This window comes from Pipistrellus kuhlii, unplaced genomic scaffold (genome assembly GCF_014108245.1).
Source record: "Pipistrellus kuhlii isolate mPipKuh1 unplaced genomic scaffold, mPipKuh1.p scaffold_m20_p_6, whole genome shotgun sequence".
Taxonomy (NCBI): domain Eukaryota; kingdom Metazoa; phylum Chordata; class Mammalia; order Chiroptera; family Vespertilionidae; genus Pipistrellus; species Pipistrellus kuhlii.
Genome location: NW_023425562.1, coordinates 62,582,951 through 62,607,042, shown reverse-complemented (window position 1 = coordinate 62,607,042; position 24,092 = coordinate 62,582,951). Strand labels below are relative to the sequence as shown.

The following is a 24,092-nucleotide window of genomic DNA, read 5'->3' as shown; positions in this document are numbered from 1 at the left end:
TTTAGGAAATACCTTGTTAAAATGTGGATCCTGGTTCAGTAGGACTGGGGAAAGCCTGAGATTTTTACATTTCTAACAAGCTCGCCTGTGCTGATGCTGCTGGTGTGAGGACACATTGAGCAGCAGGATTCCAGACCCCAGAAGACACTTCAAAATCTCTTTCTTAAATGTATTGTGAAGGGACATTCATCTACACTAGCCTGTATTTGAATGATTTCTGTGCTTTTTCCTGCAAATGTTAGCCATTGTGTATGTTAAGAAATTTTAAAAAGCAGATGGCTTATTCTGACATATGGATGTGACAATACAAGTTCTGGTGAGCCAAAGAGGCATCTCAGAGCATCAACTCAAGGCTGTGCATCAGATCTTGGTTCCATTCTTTTGGGGCCCGTGGGTGGGAAATAGGTTAGTGATTTCAGTTTGGCCAGTTCTTATCTGTTTATACTTTTTTTTTTTTATATATATGTTATTATACGATTTATTTTGTATGGAGCTCTGCAAATATAATTTCACATTGACTCTGTTTGGTACTAGATGTTTCAACACTAGAATAATTCACAGAACTAAACTGATGGGGCAAAAGTTGACCCCAGTTTGGGAGACCAGAAGCAGTGAACATGGACCAGGGAGTCAGGAAGGCTGGGTTGTGCTCTTACTCAGCCAGCAACTACTGATGAGACTGAGAGTCACCTGGCCCTTTGGGATGTTTCCCATCTTTAAGATAAGAGTAGATATGCCACATAAGATTGGGTGGTTAGTAGATTGGTCCAGTCACTCCCTTGCTTGCTCACTCATTCACTCACTCACTCACTCACTCACTCACTCACTCACTCACTCACTCAGTGTTTATTGAGCCTCCATTCTGCTCCAGGCACTTAGGATAAGAGGTAGGTAGACAAATGCGTGGCTTCTCAATTGTGCTTCATAGTGAGAGACAATCTGGTCAGGTGGGAGGAGCGGGGATCTGGGAGTCAGTACATCTGAATCTAGACTTATCTTTGAAATTTTGTTCCTAGAGTCACCTATTCTGTTTCTCAGCTTTCCCAGCTTCTGATGGTACTAGCAATAGCTTCTTCACTTCCCAGAGTACTTAGGGGGATAAAATGAGCTATGGAATGTAAAAGGTTTCTATAAATTCAACTCTATAGGAGACTGTGGTTCAAAAGGGAACACATTAAGATAAAGGACTTCATTTATAAAGACTCAATCAGTTTAGAATGAGTAGCTTTTATTTTTGTTTGTTTTCTTAGATCTTTCTATTTGTGTGTATGTGTGTGTGTGTGTGTGTGTGTGTGTGTGTGTGTGTAATTCTCAAAGAAAAAATGTTAAAATAGCATATGAACAGGAAGTTAGGTTCTGTGCATAATATTTCACATTCACTCTGGAATCAGGTAGACCTGAACTTTAATTTCATCTCTGCCATTTGCACTTGTGTCTCATGCAAGTTACTTAAGCAGTGTGTACCTCCATTTCTTCCTTGGTAAAATGGAGATCAACATGCTGTCATTATATTCTGATTTTTGATAGCACAGAAAGTGGGGCATTGTTCAAGGGTCAACTGTAGTCATGAAAAGTGGCTATAAGGATTGAGTGAGATAATAATGCTTAATGTTGACAGCTTTCAGCACAGTACCTGGCACATAGTAGGTTCTCAATAAATATTAGGGTATACATTTGGTTTCACTGTTTTGTTGACAGCTTTTATCAAAATAACTGGATTGTTCTTTGCAAGAGAGAAGGGCAGGCCTGGGGGCAATATCTCAGGGGAGGCAGAATATTATTTTTTCCTCTTCCTTAGAGATTATTATGTATTAATAGCTAAGAATGAGAGGAGGTGATTCTATTTTTGTCTTGGTTTCTATTTGAAGTTGCTGGGGTAATTGTCAAAAGCAGGGCAATATGAGATGTGAGGGATTTTTTTTTCATTCCCCCCCCTCTATTTTTTTTTTTTTTCAGATGAACTAAAATCATGTTTGTGGAACACTTAAAAGTCTCTTTTTTTTTTTCTTATCTTTTTTTTCCCCCCACTCTGAGATGCCTTCCCCCAAATCCAATACATGCGAGCTGAAACTAACAGAGGGCAGGCACTCTAACTGCCAGAATTCCCAAACACCCACATCTGCCTGACGGGGCACAGCTGCCCAGCCTGCATTTTCCACCTTAGCAGAAAGTCTGCCCTAACACAGCCATCGCTTTGGAATGCTTATTCTCTGCTTGTGCCCCAAGTGTCTCAAAATATAAATTGGCATTAAAAAAAAAAAAAAAAAAAAAAAAAAAAAGATTCTAACACAGGCCTGAAATGTAGGGAAGCCCTGAGGCACCACTCCAGGCTTTTGAACCAGCCTGCCTTAAAGCACTGTGGCGTTTCCCAGGCTGAGTTTTCATAGCCCAAGGTATGCATCTGTAGACTGCTTTTAGTGTTAGCAGTGTTAATATTTTTGTCTGGAACCAAATATTCCCTCTTTTAGGATACATGCATGACTTTCCTACTAGAAGTAATTGTTGCCTCCTCTATGCTCTTAAGGCAGGTATGACCTTGAATTTGGAGAGCTCTTGGTAATAGCTGTTTTCCTGCATGATCTAAATTTTTATCTTTTAACTCACCCCCAGGGACAGACATTCCATACATTTTTGCTGAAATGCATCCATCAAAAGAGACAGTACCTCCCGGAGGGAACTAAGTGCTCTATCATTTCTAACCTTTCTACTTGTGTATGGCATTCAGCTCTTCTGAACTTTCCCCACTGACCTCTGTGTAACTTTATAACATCCTTAATGCTAATGTGGCTTCTACTAAAAATCGAGCTGTTACCACACAACTCTGTTACACCCTACTGTCTGTGAGAGATGGCATAGTCGGACATTCCACAGCAGGTGATACTGTTTGCCTTAGGGTGACATCATGAGCTTAGTAACCTTTCCTGTCTTTGAGACTGAATCTCAATAGGAATCCTGCTCCATTCAAATTAGATAGCATTGATGCATTTGGGGATCGTGGGCAAGATTCTGGTATTTTAATACTCAGGTTTTCCAAATCATTTCTGCCCTTGATGAATATTTAATGCTGGTTCCCTTTAAAGAGAATTTCCCTTTTTGATTGCAAAGCAGAAAATCATCTGAATAGCCAATTCCCTATAACTGTGGTCGGCAAACTGCGACTAGAGAGCCACATGTGGCTCTTTGGCCCCTTGAGTGTGGCTCTTCCACAAAATACCATGGCCTCGGCGAGTCTATTTTGAAGAAGTGGCGTTAGAAGAAGTTTAAGTTTAAAAAATTTGCCTCTCAAAAGAAATTTCAATCTTTGTACTGTTGATATTTGGCTCTGTTAACTAATGACTTTGCTGACCACTGCCCTAGACATAAGAGGTGTTTGACTATACATATACACTAACCCCAGAGGAAGTAAGAACAAGCCAGTCTACTCTAATCATGGCATGCTCAACATTTTCTAAGGATGGAAAGGCTAAAAGCCTCCTCTCGTTCATTAGAGGAGGGAGAGAGCTTCCATCAGTTTTGCTCCTTCTTCTCAGAATAACTTCATGCCCGATCACGAAAGACTTTAGGAGAAACAAACAGGTATGATCTGAGAATCTTACATCAACCAATAGAGCTTTTAAGATTCCTTTCCCCCAGAATAAATCGGAACAGCCACTCCTTTTTGAGAACCAGTGGACACTGTCTGCGATTTAAGACACAAACAAGATGTCTGTGGCCCAAACACTCTGCTGGGTGAGGGGCTGGTTCAAAGCGGTGCATTTTGATGCATTTGCTCCCACATATTCCATGTTTTGAGAAGTGTCTTGACATTGCACAGGTAAGCAAATTGGAGGTAGTTCTGCTACTGTAGAGATTGACTTCATTGTGCACACATGTAAGCAAAACTTTAAAAAATGAGCTTAGAGGCTGTAGTTGAAGGTAATAAAGACGCATCAGGATAATTATGTCAGCATATCTCTGGGCTCCTTTCAGGTCCATGTCAGAGGTCACACAGAAAACGTTACTAAGGTTTGTCATTTTGCTTGCTTTCAGATTGAGGAACAATCAGTCTACTCAGAGAGCCTCTCCAGCAATCCTGGATGTAGGTTATCTGCCTCCTCCTTGGTTTTCAAGGATTTCTGTGTGAATGGTGTCCCCAGGACAGAGCAAACAACAATTTCTCATCCTTTAGAGAGCAAAAGCTGCTTTCCTATGCTGATGAGGTCCCCTTAACAGCCTGCCTCTCTGTGGGTGCCAATTTGTACTACATTGCAGGCTCTATTTGTCATTTTTTTGTGATAACAGACTTTATTGAATCCACCTCCCTGCCCTTCCCAAGAAGCTCCTAGTTATCACCTCTCCCTGCTCCTCCTGTGGCAATTCACATCTAATCATTATATTTCCTTCCTAGCTAAAGCTGAAGAAATAAGGGAAGATGTTGGCTCCTCTGGGGTGAAAGGCAGTTGCCCTTCCTGTTAGCCTGGAAAATTTATCTTTTCGTTTTTCCCCCTTTCATGTCATTGGATAAGCAATTTACAGTGGTATCAGGAGAGTTGGCTCATTTAATTATTCTGCTATAGAACCTCCAAGATCTCTAAAAATGATAACCACACATGAATTTACACATTGATTATCAGTTTCAAACTATAGCTAAAACAGCATCTTACTGAATAAAAACTATTAGGCTTATTTTATTTATTTAAATAAATATAATCCACCCTATTGTTTTTCCATGTCACCTCTCCCAAAGGACATGTTCAATTAATCCTTTTATTCTTCCTGGTTGACTGCTGCTCTCCCAAATTGGAATCAGTGAGTTTTATTGCAAATGGGCTTTTGATTCCATAATTGCTATCTGACCTATTTTACCCATTTAAAAATAGTTTTTGGGAACTCATTAACCATGCCTCGCAAATGGATGTTTAATCCAGAGTTAGGAATATAAAAAAGCTTCTCTATTTACATGACTGGTCTTAATATTTCTCCCTTATTAAAGAATTATCTTTTTATTTCATGAATTTTATTTTATTTTCCCCCTCTTATATCAGGCATTTTAGTGCCTGAGTCCAAACATAAAAGTTTCTGAAAATGTTATATGTATAGGGGTACATATTTTTAAAAGTTTCACATGTGGCTGAAGACAGAAGAGGATGTCAAGATATTAGATGCAACTTTAAAGGCATCAAAATCATTACAAATAGATTTTGATGTAGATCATTCCTTTGTATATTAAAAGTCACTCTGATTTGTTTTAATCTGGAGCATTTACTCAAAAATTCTGTCCATCTCTGCTTCTCAGATTGTAAAGGTAGTCTGGGCTGGCAGGGGGCACTTTGATGACTACTTGGCAACTTCACTATAGCACCTCCCTCACTGTATGGCTTCCTGGTAGGCCCCATGAACACCAGAATCAATCAGCCCAGGAAAGGCAGGAGGGTCAGGGAAAGAATATGTGAGCCGTGGGATCAGTTTATCAGACAATATGGTCACTCCTTACCTCTTCAACCAGTTGCAGCATACGACGGGTGCTTTCGAGTGACTAAGACAAAAAAATATATATATATTGTAAGTGCAGGATCCAGAGATCTTGGAAAATCAGAATTACATTCTTCCCTTGAGAAACACAAAGGGTTACTATTACATATTCTTTTATATGTGTAACTGAAACACAAAAGGTCTTCCCATTTTCAGTCTCTTTCCTATCAGGCTTTCTACATAACAAGATTCCCTGAAGCAATTAGAGAGCAGCTGATCTTCAAACAATCAAAACCATATGAAGCTGATCTTGATATCAGAAAAAGTAATCTGGAAAATATAATTTTTCATGTGCAGGCTGCATGAAAAGTGATCTCAGATACTCAGAGGACTAACTTGACGACCCTGGAATGGGAATATTGCATTTTAAACACAAATATAATTTTTCATGAATTGAGATAAATCTAACATTGAGGTGTGTTTTTATTTTTTTATTTTTTATAAAGCCCCTAGAAACACAATGGGAAGTTCTTATCAATACAAATTAAACTGTTGCCTTAGGGTGAAAAAGATCAAGCAAGTTTGAAATAACCAGCTCAGAGGAGGTAGGTATAATAATGATCTTCATCCTCAGATAAGCAAAAATGAGATGGGAAGTCTGGTCCCTCAGGCACAGTGTCATCACTTTTTTTTCCCGGTTCCTTTCAGACTACTAGAATCTAACAGCCAGTGTGATTTCTCAAAGCTGTGCTTTTAAGTGACAAACTTCTTTTTGACAAGATTCTGCAGAAACAAAGAATGTTAACTTTCCTGGAAGAGCTGTGAGTAGCCTGCTATTAAAAATAGAATGGCTGTAAGCAGTGCGTGCTAACAAATGTGTCACATCTGGCCTTCCAGAAAAAAAGAATGAATATATGTGATTTAAGTTTACAAACTTTATAAATAATAATAAAATGCACAATACTCTTTATAATAAATTACATATAACCAATTGATTCTACAGAAAGCTTTTGTGGATTTGTGCTAAACTCTGTGTCCATAACTAAGTACAGGTAGAACAAGTTGTTTGTGGCATGAACGCTGGTTGATATTTTCATTTATGTGAATGACTAAGGAAAGTGAAGCAATAAAGACATACCTTGGAACTTTACTCATTTATCAATGATGCAAGAGACTTCTTTGGTGAAGAGAATCATAATTTTTAAATACTAGGAGGTTTTTTTCAATTTTTTCGTGCTATTTATAGTGTAATAGTTGCACATGTGCACACTTTTAACTTTAATCTGCATTATTAGGATTTTCTCCCCTCTCTTAAATCTATATAATCAACAAAACAATAAATTCACCTCTGATTTGTAGTGTTTGCAGGTTCCCACAGTAAAAATACTCTCACCTGTCTGATTTCTAAGTATATCATGGTGTCACGGATGGTGAACTTCGAGAAGATTTGTAGTAATGCACCTCAAGCATGTACAGACCCCAAACATGTCAAGAACTTTGAAGGCATAGATTGTAGTAAAAATAGTAAAATGATTAAGAAGTGATGAGTTTTGAGTATTACCTCTGATTTTAATATAATTTATTTGTCAGTTTATACAATTCAATTTTAATACCAGCTTGCAAAGTTCCAGAAAATGTATCGATCAGCTCTCAGAATTGAGCCTGCTCCAGCAGACTAGTGGTGTGTGTGTGTGTTTATTTTAATTGAGATATTAGAATAACCCTTTCCCACCTGATCCCGAATAAGACAAACTACCCCGCCCCTCTCTTTTACTCCCTTTTCATTCTCCATCCCTCACCTCATCAGCCAGCTGGTCGGCCCTTCGCTGCATCTCCTCCAGCTCATTGCGCATGTCAGCGTCTTCGGCCATGGTAGTGGTGAAGGGTGGCTGGGCGCCTGGGACGGGGTGTCAGTGATGGGTTTGGCCACCCAACCTGGGAAAAAGCAGATTTCAACATGTGAGAGCTTATATGTGTCTGTGAAAATAGGGGATATAAATGGCCCCCACTTTGTCTCCTTGACTCAGTCATCCTCTGAGCTGAAAGCCATCTTCAAACAGGGGTGAAGAGAATTATGCTATTTTCCCAAAAGAAGCCATTAATGCCAGCTTTACCATGGAGGTAGATACATACCTGTCTACTTACAAGTATATTTTGAGACACATACCACCCAAGTGTTAAGAATGATGGGATGGAGGGAATGGTTCTGAGTTAGTATACTTTTAACCTCACAGCTATTTATTTTTAACAGTTTTATTGAAGTTTAATTGGTATACAATAAATTCCACATATTTCAAGTATAATTTGAGTTTTGACATATACACATATGTATGTATATCCTATCTATTAAAGAAGGAATATGCTAATTAACCACCATGCCCTCACAAAGATGGTGGCACTCACAGCCAATAAGGAGGGAATATGCTAATTGACTGCCACTAGATTATGCACTTATGATGTGATGTAGAGCTTTAAGTGCTTTGTGTTTTGCTTAAAAATGGGTCTCCATTTTAGAAATTAGGGACCTAGGAAAAAGAAACTGGAAGGAATTTACACCAAGTCATTCTTTAACCTTGAGATGAGCAGAAGCACAATTCCAATGTTCTCCTGAGTGACTGGGGTCTACCCTCAAGAAAGAAACAATGGATCATGGAAACAATGAATAGACTGTGGGTTGCAACTTAGTGGAGTGGATGAGGGCCCTGCATGTCAGAAAGACCTACTTGGTGCTGTGGGCTCTGGTACTCAGTTGCTGAGTGACTGGGCAAATCTATCACCGTTTCTGAGCTTCAACAAGGCAAGTAATACCAGTCTCACAGGCTTGTTGAGAGGAATATATTATAGAAAGTTCTGATTTACCTTGTTTGTAAGGATTTGGGGGTTTAATAATTATAAAGCCTTGCTCATTCTGGACAAGCATGTATTCTTCGCTTAAAGTGGAACAAATCCAGTATTTATTAATTAGCTTTCCTTTACTAATGGCTGGGCAGGAAGCATGCTGAATACCCAGGGAAGCCTGAAACTAGGGAAACAAGCAGAGTGCCTGAGCCTCCAGTCCCTTCTCCTAGGATTAGCACCTGGGGACAAACAAGAGTGTCTTTTCACCCTGTTCTCCAGCTTTGCATTTTGCTGCTTGTTCCTTTATGGAATTTCTTCCTTCAATAAACAGCTCAGTTTATTAGAAGGCAGAAGTCTGTGTGCTTCCCACCCTCCAGGTCTATTTGCTGATGGATGCTCCCTCACACATGCTCTCTTCTGTCTCATTCTCTGTGGTTTCATGTCTTTCCTTGGCAATCTCCTCTCAGAGTTGCTATTCTCAGATCTGAAGAACAGCTATTGGGCCCATTGGCTTCAAGCTGATGGCACCCTGTGAGGAGCTGGCTGATGGGCAGTTGGGAAGATGGCAGAGAAGCCACATGGCAAATACCCTTGTTTTCACCATTTTCATGGTTCCCCCAGAAGATCCCACACCTTTGACCTGCTCTAACGTGTGGGGGTATGTCTGAGATTTGGGAGGAAAGCTGATGAGTCTGGCAGATCTCAAATTCACAGCATTTCAAAGCTGGAAAAGCAACATCCCCTCTCCTACTAAGAGGAGCACTAAGAGCAGGCATGGAGCACACACCTGGACCCTCTGTAGAGATGTTTACTGCTAGTGTTGGATAACTTGTCCCACAAAACCAAAATCCAAGCATATTAACATTCTCAGAGACAGTACTTAATGGTAATTTCAGTGACTGAAAGGATCTTAATATCGAAATGGCATTTATTATCTAGGCGATGTGGAACACTTGACTCATATCAAGTGCATTAAACCTCCTTCCTGTGTATTGCCCAAGCTGGGAGTGTGGCCCCAGCCAGCAAAGCCTGCTGAGTAAATGAGGAAATAAGAAGCAGAGCCACTCAAAACTATCCCCTGGGGCCCTGATGTAAGACATTTTCCCATCCATTAAGGGACCAACAGTATTCTATTAATTATTTCAAATCACATTGTTCAGGGGTCTGGCCCCTAGTAGATGTTCAATTTATGCTAATTGGCTTATTGAATGAATGGCTGAATGAACTGTTCTGACACCTCCCCCTCCCCCAGTGGCATTTAATGTTCCCACATCAGCAGTTTTCCTTGTGTGATTTAGGGTAATGCTTCTAAAACTTTAAGGGGCATCAGAGTCCTTGGAAGCCTTGTGAGAATAGATTGCCGGGTCCTATTCCCAAAGCCTTTGAGTCAGTGCTCTGATAGGGATGAGATTCTGCATTTCTAACAAGTTCCAAGATGATGCTGATGTTGATGCTGCTAGTTTACAAACTGCATGTTGAGTGGCTCCTAATTATAGGACCCCCTATCTCCTGGAATGTCAATGTGTCATCAGGTGATGTATGAGAAGGTTCTCTGGTCAGATGGAATGGGCTCTACTAGGGGTGCTTCAGGAAACCACATCAAAATCCAGCTCACTTTGTGTTTTTGTACTAGCCAAGAGCAAAGGATGGTTTTTACATTTTTAAGTGGTTAAAAAGACTCAAATAAGAAGAATACTTTGTACGCATGAAAATTACATCAAATTCCAGTTTCAGGGTCCATTGGAGCATTGGAGCACACCCATGGCCATTGGCTTCTCTATTGTCAATGGCTCCTTTTATCTTTGGTCAGTTGATTTATTTTTATTTTTTTTAATTACAGTTGACATACAGTGTTATATTAATTTCTAGTGTACAACATAGTAATCAGTCATTTATATAATTTATGAGACATCTAGTAGCCATCTAACTTGTCAATGGCCCCTTTCAGGCTACAATGGCAGAGTTGAGTGGTTGCAAGAGACCAACACAACCCTCCAAGCTGAAACATTTACTCTCTGGTTCTATATAGAAAATGCTTACTGATCCCTGGGCTAAATAAATTTAAACAGAAATCCTTAAAGCATTCCTTGTCAGCCTTTCATATTCATAAAAGCATCAAGTATTTCCTGTAGACAGACACAATGGGTAGTATTTTTTTTTTCTCTCTGTCTGGATTTGACTGTAAAATCCCCTTTTCATGGGGCTTTCCATGATGGAGTTTGTGTTTCCTGAACCATATTGTAAAACAAGAAATGATGCATGGAGTAAAATATAAAAACAAATTTGCCTTTGCTTGACCATTCCTACTTTAAGACTGCAAACCAGATCTAATCCATGTTATCAAAGGCAAGGTTCTGGGGTGCCCACACAGGCCTCACACAAATCCCTAATTTCCATGTCCAGCTGCAGATCAAGGTTCTCAGCCCCAGACACAGCACGGGGCTGTTTGCATCAGACACAGGCTCTGTCACTATTAAGGTGTGTGGTACAAAGTGAGCAGGCTTCATTTACTCCTTGATGTTAAGCGCAATTTGTAAAGCTCTGTATTTTCTAATGTTGCATCCAAGTCCATTTGAGACCCATAATGAATGCAGGGCAGATGGATTCCAGAGACAACCCTTTCTCCATCATCAAGGGGCTTACTTATTTACATATTTTAGGCTTTCTCAGTGCAGAGTCTGAACTCAAATATGAGGTTAAGACCTAGGAAGAAGAGGTGGGAGTGGCTACAAGAAGTGTGTGTGTTTTTGATATGCCAGGTGTACAGAGACATAGATGGCTATTTTGCTGGGGACATTGGCCTATATTCTAAGATCCATAGCAGGAAGTCTTGAGGAAGGTGTAATTCTCTCTATGTTTCACCTTTTAACTAATAAAACAAACCATTTCTTATTTTTACTTCTCTTTTCTTCCTAACATGTATTATGGTTTGTTCTTTTTATTTCTTCTTAAATTAAGGAAAGATTCAATTTTTTTGTGTGTGTGTGTTTTTTTTGGGGGGAGGTGTACAGTATTGTTTTAAATTGTCTTCTATGTGTTACTGTGGCCCTATCCTATAGTTTTGAAATATAATGTGGCTTTTATTATTTATTTTTAAATAGTTTTGGATTTTATTTTTAATTTCCTTTTATTAATAGTAAAGATTAGTATTGCACCTGTATATCCCATTTCACTACATTGTTACATTTCACGTATTTGGCCAAACTCAAGGGACAGAAATATATATCTTAGACCTATCCCTTTCATCTTCATAAAACAAACCCAAACAGCAATAAACCAGTATTATGCATCGAAGCTGTGGGAACTCTCATTTGCCTCAAGACTAAGAATCTAACAGTGGGGCAGTGGCCTGATTACTCTGGATTTTCACCCTCACCTTCTAGAAGGAGCCAGCACTTGGATGTCTGGAGGCAGGAGCTAATTATCTCTGTAGTGGTATGAGAAATGTGATCAAGAATGGGCCTAGTGCTTTATTTTCACTGAACAAAATCTCTCCTTGAAGTTAATGGAACCGTAAGACCCAAAGTGCCTATTTTAAGGGAATAGTGAAGCACAGCAACAGCTGCTGAGAAAAGTCCTGAAGATTCCTCAAATGCATTGGGAGCATTTTCTATTCTGAATAATAAGAATTCGCCCCAGATTTGTAGAAGCAGTTCTCAACTAAGAAAAATCAGCTGCATTTGTTCCAACAGTCTATTTGTTCCAATAATGGTCATTTATTGTGAACTAGCTATATAAAAATCAAACCAGAAGCTTTATATAAAACTGGGGGTTTATATAGAACCCCAAACCTTTGTTACTCCAAATGTCATCACCAGACCAGTAGTGTCAGCCTCACCTGGGAACTCAAGCTCCACTGCACACCTATTGGATTAGATCACTTACTGCACAAGCATCAGAAGTTTGAGAAGTGCTGTTCTAAGCCACATTATTTCCACAATAAGCAGGAAAAGAATGAAGTACAACTTGACTTGATAACCAACTGAAGTGACAGAGCTGGTTAGGGGAAGAGGCTGAGTGTCACCCCTGGGGGAGCCTGTCTCTGCTTATATGTCTGTTACTGCAACGCAGGCCATTGGTTCACTCTGCCCACTCAACACGACCTGCAGACTTGCAGCAGCATTTGCTTCTCCAGCAGACTGAAAGCTCCATGGGCCATGGCTCTGAATGTCTTGCAGCAGTGTCCTGTCCTAGGAGGGTGGACACACTGGTTGATTTCCATGAGACAAAGTTTTTCATTTGGAAAACAAAGGGAAGATGCTTATCAGAAAAAGCATCCTAGAGGTTTTCCATCTTCCCCAAAATAGCTGATTGTGAAGTCTAAGACTTGATGCTTAAGATCATCAGAGTTCAAAAGGGAGAAAACACTGAGGACTTAGAGTATTGGAGATTGTGCTGATAAATTATTCTTCCTCTGAGAATGAAGAGAATTAAAGTGCATGTCTTAATGCTAAACTAAGGATAATTTTAGAAGATAACAGGTAGCAAGATTCTGTTTTACACTTCTGTTGTTAAAAATGGCCATTTCTTAAATTTGCTGTGTCTGTATTTGTGTAAGACCTTTAAAGTGTGGGCTGGACTTAGCTTCCTTCTCTTTTAGTTGAACATTCTTGTGCATTAAATTCAACCTCCTTCTCTTTTCATAGCGGAAACTACTGGTTTTAATAACTTTCATGGTTGAATCAAAAGATTATCTTTCAAATATGAAGACTAAATGGTTCATGAATGACTGATTTACCATCTTATATCCATTTTATGCCCATTATCTGGTTTATGGATAAATCACAAGTGCTCACAGCAGGCTTCTCAGTAGCATGTCCTTGCATCTAAAACTTTTTAGTTGCCTGTTAAAATGTAGATATCCCATCTCACCACCTATGGAAAGAGATCTATGAAGGTGGGGCTGAAATTTGCATTTTTAACAATGACCACAAGTCCTTCTTATGTCTCTGAATAGGAGGATTTGTGCTCAGCATCATGTAGGGTGGAAGGGCTTTCCAAGTATCCCATGGGAAACTGGTAATCCTATGATAAAATCATCAAGAAATGCAAGCACATGGTTCTATAGCATTTAGGAAGCGATCTTGAAAAAAAAAATTATTGATTTTTTTTGAGAGAGAGGAAGGGAGAGGGAAACATCAATGAGACAGAAACATCAATGACAAGCTGCCTCCTTCACGACTCCCACAGGGGATTAAGCCTACAACCTGGCCATGTGCCCTGACTGGGAATCAAACCAGTGGCCTCTTGGTTCCCGGGTCAATGCTCACCACTGAGCTACACCAGCTGGGCTAAGAGCCCATGTTGATCAGAGGTGGCAACCTTCTTTTCTCTCCACCATGTTCTTTTATTTGATGTTATAGTATGTACCATCTTAAATAGTACATACTAATTGATGTCATAGTATGTTTCATGCTAAAAACACCATGAATGCATTCCTTAAAGGAAAATTAGGCTTAAGAACCATCACAAATGACAGATATTTCAACCAACTCACAGAAGTGTCATCATCACCTTCAGTGTCTCTGAGGGGAGGCACTGACCACCATTAGAGCCTATTCCTTTAAAGCTTGGTTTATTTATTTTCTAAACCACCACACCCCAACCCAATCCTAAATGGGATGGTACATTTTGATATATAAATATATACAGTTCTGATCTTGTCCCTTTTGAGAAGGGAAGTCTGACTTTCCCAAAGAGTCTCTGGGCTATTCTGGGATTGATGACAGCATAGCCGACAGGCGGCGTTGGCTTGGTTTTTGTGTTTTAGGGACCTGGGTCCAGGGTGGCCTGGCATTTCAATGCAGCTAGCTTTGGCATCTTGTAATTACAACAGGGCAGCCAGCCACAACCAACACTGATTATGCCTAAATTCTCCCTTTTCAAAAATGCCAATGTTGCCTTTGTCTGTTTTGCAAATGTGGCCAAATGAGTATTTAGCACTGAGGTTTGTATTATGCAACAGTTCCTGATTGTTTACTTGGAGCAGAAGCAAGGAGGACTCACTGACCAGGAGAGAGGGAAAGGCAGAACCTAACCTCAGCTCATTTACCCTGACCATAGTCAAAGCAAACCACAGTAATCGCTTCATCCACTTAACCAATATTTCCTGAGTGCTGCTGTTAGTGCAGTCACATCTAGCTCACAGCTGGAGTGGACTGGCTGCCCCTACAGGAGGGCTGGAGGGGCTCTGGCTAGAAGCCTTTTGCTTTCAGGTTTCCTCCTCCATCTTGCCTAGGAGAGAACTGATGAAAATGTTTGTATTCCAAGGTACCGAACTTAGTTCCTGGGAGAAGAGCAATATCACGTTGGACTAACACTCAGTCACATGAAAACCAAGTTTCATTGCTACTTAAATAAAATGATTCCACACAGTAGTGCATGAGCAGAGAGAATCCAAGACCAAGCAGAAAGACCCCACTTTCATTGAAACACATGCTTTCTGAGCCCACAGACCAAGTCAACAGTGAGAAGGAAGGGGCTATACGTTCAGTAGTGGTTGATGTGTTCTGCTCGCACCCTGGGATCTCCTCACTGCTCCATGTGGTCATCCCCCTTTTTGCATATTCTACTCCTGACTTGCACCTGTGATTCTCTTTGTAAGAACACCCTAGGGCTGCTTCACTGATCCATGGAGAGCTTCAAGTACTTGGGTCTCTCCAGGGCAGACCCATAGCTGGAAGCTAACTGGCAAAGGAGTACAGAAACCAGAATTTTTTTTTTTTGGGGGGGGGGGGAGCATTAATGTGAGACACACCTTTGAGGTGTAATGGACACTGCAAAGATCCTCTTGGGTCATACCGCTGCCTGGCTTCCTCTCCATCTTGCAGTCCTACTTCTCCCTCCCCTTTTCTCTCCCCCTACCCCAAAGCCCCTCCTGGGAACACATCCTTAATAAATCACTTGTGTGCAGATAATTACCTAATTGAGTTTTGGCATTTTGTTATTTTTGCCTTTCTTCTGGAGACATGATGAACAAACATCATGACAGGTTCAATTTTGATGGAGATATTATTTTTTGGTTTTAGATAACAGTTCTTCTGTATCTCTCATTGAAGCAACCAGGACCTATAATACAAACACAATATACTAGAGATCATAATAAGCTGGCCACTCAGTGTATTTGGTCCAGGACTATGCCATGGGCCTAAGTCTTAAATTTGGCTCTTCGTTCTGTCAGGGTTAAGGAATTCTCTTGGCCACTGATTCTCACCTGGAGAGCTTGTTAAAACTCAGCTTGTGGTTGCAATAAGTGATTCTGTGGTGAGGTCTGATAGTTTGCATTTCTAAAAAAAAAACTCAAATGATTCAGGGAACACACTTTAAGAACCTCTACTCTTATCTTCTCTGGTTATGAGATCATCTTAATTCTATAATATCGTATCTTCCCTGGATAAGCCTTTTATGCAGGCTGCTTCCCAGTGTTCCCAAAGGAACAGAAAGCTGGAAACTTCATTGTGTTGGTAGAACAGGTTGTCCAGCTAGGAGAGAATTCATCCTGAAGCTTGTTTTCCTTATTTAAAAAAAAATACCTAATTTTAAAGCCATGAGAGAGGAGACCTACAAATGTCATCTACTGTAACTACTGGATGCTGTAGATACCTACTAAGTCATTACTGAGATTTACTGAACAAGCAGAGGACAAGTCACAGAAGATTCCAAGAAACAAAGCCATCAACAGGGGAGAAAATTGTATGAAAATAGAGTTTAGTTCAATAAAGAACCTTGAAGAGATCTGTCCAAATTAGGATTGGAAGACTTAGATGATGTGAGTTCCTGTTCTTGGAAATATCCAAGGAATGGCTAGTGGCCTCTAGTGGTTGAGATATAGTAATGAGAAGGGACACTGGATCATGAGAAGTGCAAATTCCTTTCCAAACCTGAGGTCTCTGGCTCTATGAAGAAAGTCAAGGTGTATTTATGGTGCTGATGCTGCAACCCATAAGAGTGGGTTCTTTGTAGCCATGGAACTTGAGATTTCCTGAATAGCTGGGGCAAATCCTTTAACACAACTCATCGATATCCACTTCTCCCACAGGCAGACGTACAGGTGAGAATCTTGAAGGAACTAACTCTGCCCTTTTGTCTTTTTTAGGAAAGGTTTGCTGTATGGGAAACAATGCCATCTGCTTCTTGATACTAAAGGATCTATTGTGGTTGAAATCAAGAAGAATATTCTCTACCGTGTTTCCCTGAAAATAAGACATCCTCCAAAAATAAGATCTACTTACAGGTTTCCTTCTGAGTGAAATATAAGGCATTCTCCGAAAATAAGGCCCCCCCTACGCTAAACATGAGAGATTTGGTCCACTATTCTGAAAGAAACCGAGTCACAAGAAATTCACCAGGAAATTCAGGAATTGGATTGTTATGATGATGCTCCAGAAGATGATGACATGATTGTCATTGAATAAATGAGTAAATTCTTGATACTGTAGGATTCACAGTTTGTCTGGTTTATGTTGACAGCTACTGTACTACCAAACCATATACAGTTAATAAATTTCCTTTATTTTCATTTAACAATAAATGTGTACCATATTCTTCTTCATGGAAAAATAAGACATCCTCTGAAAATAAGACCTAGCGCATCTTTGGGAGCAAAAATTAATATAAGACACTGTCTTATTTTTGGGGAAACAGGGTTAGTGGACAAACTCCCAGGAACTAGCTGACTCACTTGCAAAATCTGCTCCATGGAGGTGAGAGAACCAAAAATGCCACCTACCATCATTTCTCAGATTCATCTAACAATCTCATATCAAGCATCGCAGGCATTCACGCTGGCCTTTAATTTCAATTTTGATGGAGATATTATTTTTTGGTTTTAGATAACAGTTCTTCTATATCTCTCATTGAAGCAACCAGGACCTATAATACAAACACAATTCCACTCCAAACAAACTCATCACGCACCAACTAAGTAATTACTCTATGAAACTCACAAAAACATTATTTGCTCTAGAAATGAATTCTCTGTGAGGTTTCTTAAATAGCAAAGCTGCTAGCTTACATTCTAGCATTTTATAGATCATTAAATATTTGACAAAAGAGTAGGAACCAAAAAAATTTTAAAGTCTGGCCAAAATGTCAGGAGTCCCAGCTGATAGCAGGAGAGCTCCAATTGATGTGAAAGGGTCTCTGAAGTGATTATGTGAGTCAACAGGAACAGAAGACTGATTTGTAAAATTGGATTTACTCAACTCTTCAGTTGCTTAAAATGAGTAACTAGTGTGACTGTAACCACCCAGTGCATAAATCTGGCTTCTCCAGTTACTCAGTTTGGCATTCGCTATTATTAATATGGAGTGAATTTAAAAAGCACTTTGGATTAGATTTTGTGCACAGAGGGCCTGGGGAATTTTACAAACCACACAGAAAGCATGTACGAGAACATCAGAAGGAAGGAAGCTTTCTGTGGCCAAATGGTAAGGTGATCATGCTGAATAAATTTCTCTCATTGTGAGTGTCCTGTGTTCTTCTATCATTGAATGTATATTTGATCATCGAGTAGTTTTAAGGTGCAATTTCAAAAATGGGAAACATGACTGTTGAAAATATACAGTGAATACTAGGTATATGTCAAAGATTTATTTAACTCATTACTGAGGAAACCAACAAATGATAAAGCTGGTTCAAAGAAAATCTATATATATAAAAGCCTAACCAACCATTACAACTGAACAACTGCACAGTCAGTGCACCGTCGCTATAACATACACTGACCACCAGGGAGAAGACAATCAATTCAAGAGCTATCCTCTGGTGGTTGGTGTGCTTCCATAGCAGGAGTACTGCTCAGCTGATCGACCTGTCCCTTCTCGGTGGCTCACCAGCCCACCAGCCCGGTGGCAGCCACTCCCTCCCTCAGTAGTCCTGCAGGTCCAAACACTTACTCCCTCAGTAGTCCTGCAGGTCCAAACACTCCCTCCCTCAGTAGTCCTGCAGGTCTAATCTCCGGAGAATGGGCCAGGCACCAATGGACCAGACTGCTGGCACTGGCCTCCTGGAAGTAGGCCTCAGGCACTGCAGTTGTTTCCCCTCCCTAGATGCTCTGCAAGGAAGAAACAATATAAAAGCAGCTGCCAGGTAGCTCCCGACAACCGGTGTGAATGTCAGCGGGACTGATCCAGATCCCAGGCTGGCAAGGCTGGAGGGCTGATCGCATCCTGGCCCCTCATCCCCTTGGTACGGGCACCAGATACAGAGCTCATGGCCGAGGAGTGCTGCTGCCGAGCTGGTGCAAGCCTCTCCCAATCAGGACTGACTGGGTGTGAGCCAGTGGCAGGTACAGTGGGACCAGGATGAGCAGGAGCTACAGGAAGGAGTGGCAGGCTGCATTGGATTGCTTATTGCAGCCCAATCGCCCATAGGCCATGCTGAGGGACCCCACCTGTGCACAAATTCATGCACTGGGCCTCTAGTTCATATATAATAATTCTGAAATGACATTGCTAAATTAGATACAAAACTGCTTAATATTTTCTGGGACATATAACCTCTATAATTATCTTTTCTACCAGACAGAAAGCACTTAAATTTTTAGCACACAAAAATCTCCAATTTATCAAACATGTAACTTCACAAGGTCTGGAGTCTGATCAAAAGTGAATAACTGCAGCTCTAACTGGTTTGGCTCAGTGGATAGAGCATGGGCCTGTGGCCTGAGGGGTCCTGGGTTTGATTCTGGTCAAGAGCATATACCTTGGTTGTGGGCTCGATCCCCAGTAGGGGCATGCAGGAGGTACTATTTTTCATCAATGTTTTTATTCTCGATTGCTCTCCCTTCCTCTCTGTAAAATCAAGAAAAAAATTTATATATTTTTTTTATAAAGTGAATAGTTGCAAAACAAAGAATTATACAATTCTTGGATGAATCATTTAGATATGTATCCAGCCTTTTTGCTTTATTTTCAAGTTTAGGATGATTTTTCTTTAAAATTTTTTTAAAATTTTATTTCATATTTTCTCATCACCCTTTGGATAATTTCCTTAATAATAAAAACAGGTGAGATTTTCCCTGGACACTACACCATGGAATTTGGTAACAGTCACCAGGAGAACTTCTGCTTTGGAAGGCTGAGTGGATATTCATGCTTCTCCTAGAATGTCCAGTGAAGAGTTAGGAAAAACTTATTCCCATGGTTACTGAATCTGAGGAAGAGCACATTAAAATTTCTTGGGGCACTTTAAAAAATCTAGATGGCCAGGTAACAGCCCAGACCAAATCAATGAGAATCTTTGAGAATGGGTCCCAGGCAGTAGTATATTTTCAAGTTCTTCAGGTGATTTTAATATGCACCAAAACTGAAAAGCACTGTACTACTTAGAATCGATATGTGTGTATGTATTTATGTGTGCACATAAATTTATTTTTAAATTGAGAATATATATGGTGTCCCAAAAATGTTTATATACTTTAACAGCTGATAGTTCAATTTTGAAAATGAAATGTATTTTACTAAACACTGCCTTTATAATTATTCTAAGTTTGTGTATAAATTTTTTTTGGAATATGTGTGTGTGTGTGTAATGTTTTTATTTTATTGTTAATTACATTTTAAATTTTTCATTAAACATTGCTCAAATGCCATTTTTAAAGACTGTTATGTTTGATCATGTAATATGTTATGATTTATTTGGCTAACCTTATTCCTGAATTTTTAATTCTGATTTCTTTTGTTTTTCTCTTTTTGGCATTATAAGTTAACTGCCATCTACATGTTTATAAAAAATCTTTATCTACATCTTAGATTGTTTCCTTACAATGAATTTCTGGGAGTGGAAATTTACAGGTCAAAGAAATAAATGTTTTAATGATATCTGATACATATTACTAAATTATATACTTTATAACTTATGATTTCCTCATTTTATATTTATAAAGTATTTATATATACAAATAACAGTTAAAAATTATTTCTAGTTTTTCTCAGTGATGATTTTTATGTAACTTTTTAATCTAGCTAAAGTTTATTTTAGGTGTATATAAGGAAAGAGCTAAAACTCTAATTTTTTATTTTTCCAAGCATCATTTGTGGAATAATTCATAGATTCTCCACTAATTTACGATGCAAAGAAGTTGAGAATATAATATGTAGGTTAGTTAAGTGTACTTTGTAATAGTAAAGAGAATCACAGAAGCACGGAGAAAGGTTGAAACTACGAACAAACTATGTTGAGTGTATTCTTGACTTGACTTTAACCATTACCATTTCTTAGTGCTTTCTAGTTCTGGTTTTAACTCTTACCCACTTAAAGAACTTTTAGATGCTGGAAAATAACTCAAAGCTCATCCTCTCTAAGATGGCTTTAATCTGTCCTCAAGCAGCTTGTAGCTTTGCCAATAACAGCCCTGCCTAAATCCATCTGTTCTACTTTAAATATTCACCTCTGTAATATTGGTTATACCCTTGCATTACCTATGAGTAAAGACTTTTCTACATAATGTCCAAGATAGACAGACTTATTATCAATTCTGAATTAATGGGATCCATTTTTATATATTTTCATATAAGTATATATTTAGTTTTTATATTATTTCTATAATTATTATAGTCTCATTGTTCTGTGCTTAAAAGCCCTATTTAAAATCATTAAATGAAGCCTGAAGTTATCAAAGCCACATTATCCAAGGAAAAGGAGACCAGAAATTTTAATTATCCTCAAGGGAACAGAAACATTTTCAATGAACCCAGGACTCAGTTCCTCTCCCTCCTACTAAGTTTTTTTTAATGAGTTTTGCTCCATTAGCACTACTACTCTTTATCTGCTTTGTTGAGTCTGAGAAATGGTTATTGTGCATCTCCCATTGCCAGGTAGCATGCAAATAATAGTGTTTGTGTGTTACAAAGAGCGGCAACTGACTTCAGTGAATTTCCACCCACAACCCTGAAAAGGCAGAGGAAGGTGTGTGAGTGTGTGTGTGTGTGTGTGTGTGTGTGTGTGTGTGTGTGTGTTACTATTCCAGACACTGTGGGGAGCTTATCCTGACTCCTTCTCCAACCCAGCCTGTCTTGGCTAAGGAGTTAACTTCTTACTCGAAGGATATGTGCAAGATGCAAGGTGGTGGGCAAGAATTAAGAGTGTCATCTATGACTAGGAGAGCTGGCATCACTTGATGGCCCTATAAGCAACCAGACTTTTTTTAAGTGCTTTCCAGCACCAAAGAGTTCATGTGAGACCATTCTGACTTCTGAAAACCTGGCTAGTTGGTGGTCACAGTCATTACACTCATTCAAGGGCCCACTTGGATTTCGTAATCTGGAAAACTCAAATAGGCAGACTTTTAGATTTTCTCTTTCCTTTCTCAAAAGCCAGGCTATGGGTTGCCCTGTCACCTTCTAGAGAAACGTTGCCTTGATGCCATTTCAAGTACTCTCAGCAATCTTTCACTTCAAATGAAAATGGCAGAAGCCCAGTTCCTGCCATGGCTAAGCAGGAGGAGGCAGCTGAGGGAAATTTCCTGAGGTCAGAGAGGCACAGAGCAGGCTGCCTCTGTTTTGGGAGAAGTTTCTGAGGCTTTGGGAAACCTTAGTGCTTGGGAAAAAGGTACCAGACTCCAGGCAGTACTGACTGGATCACCTCAATTTGGCGCCACAATTACTCTCCTTGGAAGATTCTGAATGCTTCTTTCTCCACCCACTGCAAGTGCCTGGGCTTCCTATCCTGCTTCTTTTGCCCCTGCAGTGCTCACAAAGCAAGTAGCTCAAGATGGGGCCAATTTCTCAGAGCAAGCCCTGGCTTTACAGGAACTTCAAAGCAGGAGCCTCCTCCTCTATTTAGAGCTCCACAAGTTCTCGGCAGAGACACAGTTCTCTCCTGGCAGTGAGAATGAAGGGAAAAGGAGGTGGTCGTAGGCTGGCCTCTGCCAGGATCCAACCTGGAGCAAGAATCTGTGTACAAAGGGTTTCTTAGGGAGACCAGGCAGTGAGTGGAGGAAGTATGTCAACAAAGGGGAAGAAGCCAAGCAAACCATGCTTATGCTGCAGGGAGCTCTGGAGTGTAAAACGCACCTCAAGGCTGGAGAGCTGGGGTTTTAGACTCCCTCCCACATCAGTCAGTTATTGGTGAAAGCCACTGACTGTGGCAAGGGCACAGAAACTCCCAGGCATTTCTGACTCTCTGAACAGGTAAGGCAATCTGCTATGGTGTTACACACAGGCAAGCCCCTGTGTGGGTAGAGTCATGGGCTGCCTTTAGCAGCAACACCTGCATAAGCTGTGCAAGGGGCTGGTAAAAAGGACCCCAGGGGATCTCATGGGGGTTCCACAGTGACTGCTATAGAAACTCTCCGGGAACAGATTTTCTTATAGCATGGGCTGAGCATACTCCAGAACTAGAGAGGAGCCATCTTGCCAAAAGCAGGTGGTAAGCCATCTGCGGGCTCGGTAGGAACACAAGGGCACATCCTGCTTAGGAAACAATGCCAGTCAGCAGGGTGGCAGGCCTGGCCAGGTCACCTGAAACCTGCCTGGTCAGGCCCTTTGTGAGCATCCACACATTTTCTCCTGTCCCAAGGTATGTGTGTGACATGCAGATCACAGAACGTTTTGGTCATAAACTGTACATGCAGCTGTCAGACAACTTGTGTAAGTACCCCAAATACCCCTTTAGAGTTATTGTTGAATGACACCCAGAGAGGGATTATTCTGCAAATACAAATCACATTCTCCACCCTTCATCACTCTGAGAAGTTTAACAACACTCCTTAGTTTTGTTAAATGTCCAGGACCTTTGGCTGCTCAGCCACTCATTCACAGACACTAATAATAATAAAATGATCAGAGCGTTTAGTGTCTGCCAAGCCCTGTTTAGATCCTTGTATGTGATTCAGTGAAGTGGGTGCCTTGATTATCTGCTTCACAGATAGAAAACCAGGGCTCAGAGGGTTGAGTGGATGGTTCAGGGTTCCACAGCCAGTAAGTGACAAAGTTGGGAGCTGAAGCCAGAGAGCCTGAATCCAGGGCCTTCACTACTAACCACAAAGTTAGAGTATGGTAGACATGCAGCCCTTAGTGCTTAGGAATGGATTCTGGATGTGAAGAAGCCAGAATTCCCCCAGGATTTGGTTCTGACCTGCTGATGAGTGAATTCTAGTTTAAGAGTTAGATCCTATTTTAGTCCTCACTTACTCTTCTCACAGTTTAAAGGTGAGGTTTGCAATATAAGGCAAAGAAAAGTGACTTGGTCAAGATCACAGTCCTTAGAATCCTTAGCACCTCATTCTTGGCCAATGGTCTTTCTACCCACCATGTTGTCTCATTCAGTCTCCTTAGCTATCTTCTTCCTTAGAAACAATAATAAAAAAAGTTAACTATTGCTAGGCCCTTAGTATAATATACATCAAGTGCTTTCCTAAGCATTCTATATGATTATTTTATTTAATCCTAGTTATATGCCTAAGACATAGGAATCTATTGTTATCTTTTTCTTTTTTTCAGATGGAGAATCTGAGCTTCAGGGAGATTTAAATATTTTCCCCAATGCTACACAATGCCAAAACCTAAATTTCTTTTATTTTGTATTCAATTGCTTTAATTAGTGTCAAAAATTATCCCATACTGGGAACTAAAGCAAAAGAATGACAGCATCCTTTTATACCATATTGGATCATTATCTAATTGGCTCATCCAATGATTATGCAATTTCTAGGGGAAAGTGCTTTTGTTTGGCTTACTATTTTTTCTCTTTCTCTCTTATCAGAGAGATAAGAGAGAACCTGGAGTTATTGAGTCATCATTGATATACAATAAATGAACATTTTAACTTGTATAATCTTACACATCTTATCATATGTGCAT

At 40.0% G+C, this 24,092-nt stretch overlaps 1 protein-coding gene across 3 annotated transcripts in view; it reads right to left on the bottom strand.

Moving 5' to 3' along the window:
• SNAP25 (synaptosome associated protein 25) overlaps positions 1-24,092 on the bottom strand; it is a 74,195-nt gene that overhangs the window by 22,573 nt on the left and 27,530 nt on the right. For all 3 annotated transcript variants that reach the window (XM_036418355.2, XM_036418353.2, XM_036418354.2), the window contains 2 exons: positions 7,251-7,386; positions 5,474-5,515 (listed from right to left, as the gene is read on the bottom strand). In XM_036418355.2, coding sequence (XP_036274248.1) covers positions 5,474-5,515; positions 7,251-7,322 — 114 coding nt within the window. In that variant the 5' untranslated portion in view covers positions 7,323-7,386. The remainder of the gene's footprint in view (positions 1-5,473; positions 5,516-7,250; positions 7,387-24,092) is intronic.